Below are 7,447 nucleotides of genomic sequence, written 5' to 3'. Positions count from 1 at the left end.
AATTTTCGAAAGTGTACTTTTCTTGTGTCCACTTACCTTAAGAAGGAAGAAATATCTCGCATTTAGACACTGGCGATATGAGATTTTAAGATGAGGAAATAATCACTTACCTTAACAAGGAAAAAATATCTAGCATTTAGATACTGGCTATATGAGATTTTAAGATGAGGGTTCATTTGTGAACTACGGGTAGTTGTTGATTGAGCAGATTAATGGCGGTGCTGATGTTGACGTGCGGTGATATCAGCCAGTTGTTGTAATCGTTCCTCTTCTCTTAGCCTTTGTTGTAATTGCTTGCTTTTAGCTATCGCCTGGAGTCTTTGAAAGGACAATGGCTGTAGAACTACATTATCTAAAGAGCGTACTCTAGAGAGTGCAACAAAACTACATCCTGCAGCTCTTTCTGCTTTTCCTAGGTCAATTACCGCTGTAGATAATGTTTGGCCTTGCGACTTGTGAATGGTCATCGCGTAGCTTAAACGAAGTGGTAGCTGCTGTCGTGACAATCGTTGGCCTTCAGTTTCCCATTCAAATAAGTGTGGTGGTATAGGGACAATCTGAGGGTGTGTGTGCAGGAAAGGTGGTCCTGTGTAGTGCTGAAAATCCACCAGTGCTGCGATAGGCAAACAGGGGGGAGGGCGCTCAGGATGGAAGATGAGGTCATGTACAACACCTGATGCACCATTACACAGTCCAACTTCCTGCCAAAGGTTACATGTTAGCATTACAGCTGCTCCTCTTGCAAGAAATATAACAGCATCAAGACCTCCAGCATCATCTGATGTGGCGGCCTTTGCATTTCTGCCTGAATGAACAGCAGAGATGCGAGCAACTGGGTTTGCTAGGTTGCTAAGTTTGTCATAATTGTAGTTTGCTACACTTGCTTTGTCAAAAAATAACCGTGGGGCATCTTTGAAGTTGTCCATGTTGATGTGCTGTGGTGTACGTTCGCAAAGTTTTTGCCAATCGCATTGTGTGCTCTGGCCATTTCGCATACGCATAAGAATTTCTCGGAAAACTTCAGCCTCTGGATTATTTCCTGCTTGTCTAATGTTTTGCCTTAGCATCACAACTGTTTCGAAAAGAGTATATATTGAATAACCATGTTGACCTAGAATTGAACTGGGCGATGTGGCATAAATAGGCTTGTCTCCAACAGGTGGCAATTGTGCGAAATCTCCAAGCAAGATCATTGAAATTCCTCCAAGTGGTTCATTTAGTTTACCTGTAGCCTGGCGCAGACGCTTATCTACCCAAGCCAATGTCCTCTGTCCGAGCATAGACATCTCATCAGTAATAAGGTAATGCTTATCAGCGAAGCGAAGTTGTAATCGTTGTAGTGCTTGTCGTTGCAAGTCAGAATTGTTGTGGTTACGCACTGGCAGCTGCAACGCAGAGTGTAATGTGCAGCCCCGAATGTTGTATCCAGCAATTCCAGTAGTACCTGTCAGCTTACACTTATCGCGTAGAATGGTCATTAAGGCATTGATTAAAAAAGACTTGCCCGATCCTGCCGTTCCTGTAATTATCATGCGAAGAGGCTCATTTGGTGTCTCACTGTTGAGAGCGTCATGATGCATAGCTACTATGTTGAAAGCAAGGCGCTGATCGACATTTAGTTGTTCTGGATTAACAGGCTGGTGCTGTCTCCTGTGTACAACAGTTGGGTCTTCGCCTGCTTCATTTCTCCTTTTTGTGATCCAATTTGCAGAGTCACGAACTAAACCAGGAGGCATTGTCCTTCCTGCTGTCGTCCAGTCAAAGTGGAAGTTTTGCTGAGTGGGGTTTTCTTGTGATACACTTTGGTCATATTGTTGATTTAAGCGACACAGGAGCATCCACTCTTCAGGTTCTTCTTCGTGCTGTGGTTCGTCATCTTCCTCATCATCATCGTCTTGTTCTTCCTCAGTGTAACGTTGAGCTTGTTGTTGCTCTTGCGCTAACATGGGCATGTAATCTCCAGGGTTGTCCAATGTAAGAAATGCATGGTAACATTGTATGTGAATGTCATCTGAGTCTTCAAGTCCATTCCAAGCAGTATTAACTTCACCAGACCATGGTTTGTATTTAATCAGCTGATATTTACAGTACTTTCCATAGTTCTGTCCGGATGGATTAGGGGAAAAATTGGGAAATGTTCGAATGATTACTTCTTGTTTACGGCGTTTGAGCTCTCCTTTCGAGACATAGTAAGCTGAAGCAAATTGAACCAAGTTGAGATCAAGAATATTTGGGGTCTGTTCTTGCCAGTTAGCTCGAAGCGAGTAAGCATCAAGTACTGAAGGGTCTAATGCTTCATCGCCTTGATTGTCATTTTCGTCTTGCCCCGTCCGAACTCTTCTACTACCATCTAATGACACACAGAGAAACGAGAATGTGGAGGAGTACAATGGTTTTCCAAGAAGCAGGTGAGCAGTTTCTTGTGATCCTATGTCACGCTCTCCAACAACTTGGATCATTGCACTTCGCAATGCAGTTGTTGCCATGTCTGTGTCATGAAGCTTGTTTACACAGAGTCTCAGGATTTCAGTGGCTGACTGGGATCTTGGTTCACCTTTAGTAGCATACTTAGCCATGTAGCGAATGCATTGGTCAGTATCAACAATGGCTTGAAGATCAACATTGGCTCTCCAGTGTTGTAGCATTACTCGGTTGTGGGAGTTAATACGGCTGTCATTGCGTTTAGTAGTTAGGGTTACTTTAACTCGAGCTTGGGTGACTTCTTCAACTGTCAGTTCCTGGTCATCGCTGCCTGCTTTTCTTATCAGGTGGAAGTCAAGGGATGTTTCTTCTTGACAGTCCTTTGGGAAATTGAAACGGCATGTTGGTTCCTGTCCGGGTTTGGTCAGAAGGCAGTATGCTGTACTGCATTTTGTGTGGCGTTCAACTGAATTGACAAGGGCTTGGTAGTCATCATTGATATTTTGCATGTTTTGAAATAGTGAAGATGATGGATGTGGGGAAGGTACAACCCAGTTTTCCTGGGGAATGGCCTCATTAATTGTGGTTACTAACCAGTCTGCATATTTGATAACAGTTGTTGTTGCTTGATGTCCTGCTTCAATTTGGGGTTGAAAGTCAGCTGCCATGTGTTCATAGCTTGGTTGTTGCATTTGCAGTTGCAGAATCTGCTCTAGCTTCCATCCTTGAACAGCTGTGTTTACGAGGTTGCAAAGGCCTGGATCATTTGTAAGCTTTGCACAGCCATGTGCGTGTATACTGCCTCGCGCCTGCCACTCAAAACGATGCCACTTCCATTGTGTGTGCAATACTCGATCTAGCCAAACATTAGAAAATTCATCTAGCCTTGAAACAAAGTAAGAATCTGTCAAGTGTGGATTGTCTATTACAGCTTTAATGCGAATGGAAGGTGTGGCATTGTTTGGCTCCTGTAGTAGTCGGTGTAAATCTGGCCAGTAGTTGTCAGCTGCACTGAAAGTGAAGAAAAAGGTGGGAGCCCCTTTCTGTGCAATGAGAGCTTTCAGTTCCTGGTAGCGTTGATACCAGTACTGCTTTGTCCCTTGAATCTTGGCAACGTAACGTTGAAGGCGATTCATGAGCTGGTTGGCTGACATCTGTCCTACCATTTGACGAAGTTCCTCGATTGTTAAATTGGAGTCTTCTGGATTTTGCGTGAGATAGATGCGAGCTTGGGACAACAGTTGATGGCGTTGTTTCATGTTGAGTGCCCAATATGGAAATCGAGGGTGTGATGCAAAGCGCCAGGAAAAGGTTCCTGCTGTCGAACAGTCTACATACTTAATAAGGTGTTTGAAGCCTTCCGTTAAAGAAACTTCTCGAAGGCGTGTTTTCTTAGTGGGATCTCCTTTTCCATAAGGGAAAAGAGTTGGAAATGCCATAGTAGCCAAACCCTCTGTACGGAATTCATTGATAGGATCACCATCATTGGATGGCCAGTCTAACGGATCTTCTCCATCTATTAAAGCCCTTATGGCATCCTGTTCTGACTGTTGAGATTGCGGAAGTGGGAGAAAGGAATGACTGTGCTGAGAATCGGCATCATCATTGCTCTGAGAAGTGTGTTCTTCGGCAGTGTGTTCCTGTGCATTTGGCTGTGGATCCTCAGCTGTAGGGAGATCTGAGGGAACTCCATCAATGGGTAAACTGTGGAGGGCTTCATAGTCAATTTGAATGTCAGCATAAAAGGGATTGTTATCCTTCAGCCATGTGATTGCCTGAAGAACCTTCTGTCTTCTAACTCTACAATCTGTGTGTGTGTTGTCAGCTCCATGTTTTCGAATTATCAGGTAAGGTAGTTGTGCAACATTAGGAGGAAGTCTAGAGAGAAAACCCTGAATGTTTTGGGGAAGATTTAAAACATGTCCCTTATAACCCCTTTGTCCTCCATGTTTCCGATAAACACACATAATTGGGCAAGCTCTTGCAATAAGCATCTCCTCAATGTCAGTTAAGCCTTGTAATGCTGTTGGTAAGCAACCCGGATCCATGTCATTTTCCTGGGAGAATAATTTGGGGTTTCCCTTATCACGCTTACATCTTAGGCATTCAAAAGTCTGAAATGTTAAACCAGTGTTTGTTGGCCAAGTTTCCTTACAGGTTACACATTGTCGGTGTTGTAATTTATTCATTGCACGATGGAAATTTGCCATCTCAGTTTGAACCCATTGTTGTTCATGTAAAGGCTGTTCGTCATTTCTCCACCCGTTGGAAAGATAGCTGTCGCGATTATTTTGATCTTCTACATGTTCTAGCCTCTCGGTCTCTCTGTACATAGCACCATTTTGTCGAAGCAATTGGAGTCTGTTTTGTCGTTCCTCGTTCGTTTCAACTTCTATTCTACGAGCACTGTTGTCACGGGCGATTTGTAATCTGTCATGTCTTTGCTGTTCACTTTCTGCTTGTATTCGTATGGACTGGGTTGTCCGAAGCGTTTGTAATCGCAAATGTCGTTCCTCTTCAGTCTCATTAATCCGTCGGTGTGTCTGGTTTGTCCGAACCGTTTGTAATCGTAAATCTCGTTCCTGTTCGGTCTCATTAATCAGTCGTTGTGCCTGGTTACTTCGAAGTCGATGTAATCGAAGCTCGCGTTCAACAGAGGTTTCGTTATTGAAGCGAGCACGAGTTAAATCTAACCTAGATTGCCTATCTTCTAAAGTTTCTAATTGACGCCTACCTTGGTTGTACTGCCTGTGATACTCCAATCTGCGGTTCCTCTGCTCCTCTGTTTCTTCCTTACGGCGGTGTCTTTCCTGAGCCAAGCGAAGTTGCCTTTGCTCTGTGGTTTCCTGATGTCTCCTTCTTCTTCGCTGCTCGCGCTGACTCTGAAGTCGCCTTTCACGTTGTTCAGGAGTTTCGTTGTTAAATCTCCCTCGGCGAATATGTCTTGTCCCTTGTGCCTGCTCCTGTTGTTCATTTGCATCACAATTTGGTCGTCTTTCACCAATAGTAAACATTTTTCACGCCTCGATGAATTACACGTACGGCCCTCAAGAATAAACATGAGAGTGCGCCATTGTGACGCAGCGGTTTTCTTTCATACAGTGACCAGGCCTTGCCGCTTCTGACCGGTTGAAACCGGTTGTGTTGCATAGCAACTACGAATGGCGTCTGACGTCAGGGAAAGTTGCCACTTGCCAGCCTTGTTGGCGTCAGACGCAATTCGTAGTTGCTATGCAACACAACCGGTTTCAACCGGTAACAGTACGGACACCTTCAAAGATATAAACATATAAATATATTTTCCGCTCGACTTCGCGCGGCTTAGCTCCACTCGGGCCGGCTCGGCTCGGCCCGACAAATTTATTAACCTCGCTACGCTCGGGTCTTCGGCCCTCGCTTCGCGAGGAAAAAAAACTAACCCCCAAACCTAAGAAAACAAACTGCAAAACGTAAAAATCTTTGAACTCTTAAACGTAAAAATTACTAACTCTTAAACGTAAGAATCCCTAACCCTTAAACGTAAGAAAACTAACCCCCAAACCAAAGAATTTCTAACCCCCAAACGAACGAAAAATAACCCACAAACGTAAGAATTACTGACCCCCAAACGTAAGAAAACTAACCCCCAAACGTAAGAATTTCAAACCCTCAAACATAAGAATTACTAACCCGGCAACGTAAGAGAACCAACCCCCAAATGTAAGAAAACTAACCCACAAACGTAAGAACCCCTAACCCCTAAACGTAAGAATTTTCAAACCTAAACGTAAGAAAATTATCCCCCAAACGTAAGAATCCCACCCCCAAACGTAAGAATTACTAACCCTTAAGAATAAGAAAACTAGCCCTAAACCTAAGAAAACTAACCCCCCAAACGTAAGAAAGCTAACCCCCAAACGAAAGAATTACTAACCCCCAAACGTCAGAAAAATAACCGCCAAAAGTAAGAATTACTAACCCCCAAACGTAAGAAAACTAACCCCAAAACGTAAGAATTACTAGCCCCCCAACGTAAGAAAACTAACCCCCGAACGTAAGAAAACTAATCCCTAAACGTAAGAACTCCTAACCCCCAAACGTAAGAATTACTAAACCCCAAACGAAAGAAAAATAACCCTTAATTTTAAGAATCCCTAATCCCCAAACGTAAAAAAAACTAACCCCCCAAACAAAAGAATTACTTACCCCCAAACGTAAGAATTACTAACCCCCAAACGTAAGAAACTGTAACCCCGAAACGTAAGAATTGCTAACCCCCAAACGTAAGAGACCTAACCCCCAAACGTAAGAATTTTTCACTTCAAAACGTAAGAAAACTAACCCACAAACATAAGAATCCCTAACCCGCAAACATAAAAATTACTAACCCCCAAACGTAAGGAAACTAACCGCAAACGTAAGAATCAATAAGCCCCAAACGTAATAATTATCATACCCCAAACGTAAGAAAAATAACCCCTAAACGTAAGAATCCCTAACCCTCAAACGTAAGAAAACTAACTTCCAAACAAAAGAATTACTAACCCCAGAACGTCAGAAAAATAACCCCTAAAAGTTAGAATTACTAACCCTCAAACGTAAGAAAACTAACCTCCAAACGTAAAAATTTCTAATTCCCAAACGTAAAAATTACTAATCCCCAACGTAAAAAAACTAACCCCCAAACGTACGAAACCTAACCCCGAAACGTAAGAATTCCTAACCCCCAAACGTAAGAATCCCCAACCCCAAAAAGTAAGAATTACTAACCCCCAAACGTAAGAGACCTAACCCCCAAACGTAAGAATGATTAACGCCAAAAAGGTAAGAAAACTAACCCCTAACGTAAGAATCCCTAACCTTCAAACATAAGAATTATTAAACCCCAAACGTAAGAAATCCTAACCCCCAAACGTAAGAATTACTAACCCCCAAATGTCAGAAAGCTTACCCCCAAACGTAAGAATCGGTAACCTGCAAACGTAAGAATTACTAACCACGAAAACGTAACAAAACTAACGCCCAAACGTAAGTAAACAAACCCCCA

The 7,447-nt window shown here is 43.0% G+C and overlaps 1 protein-coding gene across 1 annotated transcript; it reads right to left on the bottom strand.

The window, feature by feature from the left end:
- Nucleotides 1-209: 209 nt before the first annotated feature.
- LOC146458894 (uncharacterized) lies at nucleotides 210-5,435 on the bottom strand. Its single transcript, XM_085090168.1, has one exon. It carries the CDS (start codon nucleotides 5,433-5,435, stop codon nucleotides 210-212), a length of 5,226 nt encoding a protein of 1,741 aa, XP_084946294.1.
- Between the last annotated feature and the right edge of the window lie 2,012 nt (nucleotides 5,436-7,447).

The sequence above is a fragment of the Pavona decussata genome, unplaced genomic scaffold (genome assembly GCF_977016875.1).
Source record: "Pavona decussata unplaced genomic scaffold, jaPavDecu1.1 SCAFFOLD_225, whole genome shotgun sequence".
Taxonomy (NCBI): Eukaryota; Metazoa; Cnidaria; class Anthozoa; order Scleractinia; family Agariciidae; genus Pavona; species Pavona decussata.
Note: the sequence above shows the minus strand (reverse complement) of the source record. Positions and strands in the feature narration are given on the sequence as shown.

Excerpts from the sequence above, each read along its gene's own strand:
- LOC146458894 (XM_085090168.1), bottom strand. The coding sequence starts at position 5,435 with ATGTTTACTATTGGTGAAAGACGACCAAATTGTGATGCAAATGAACAA.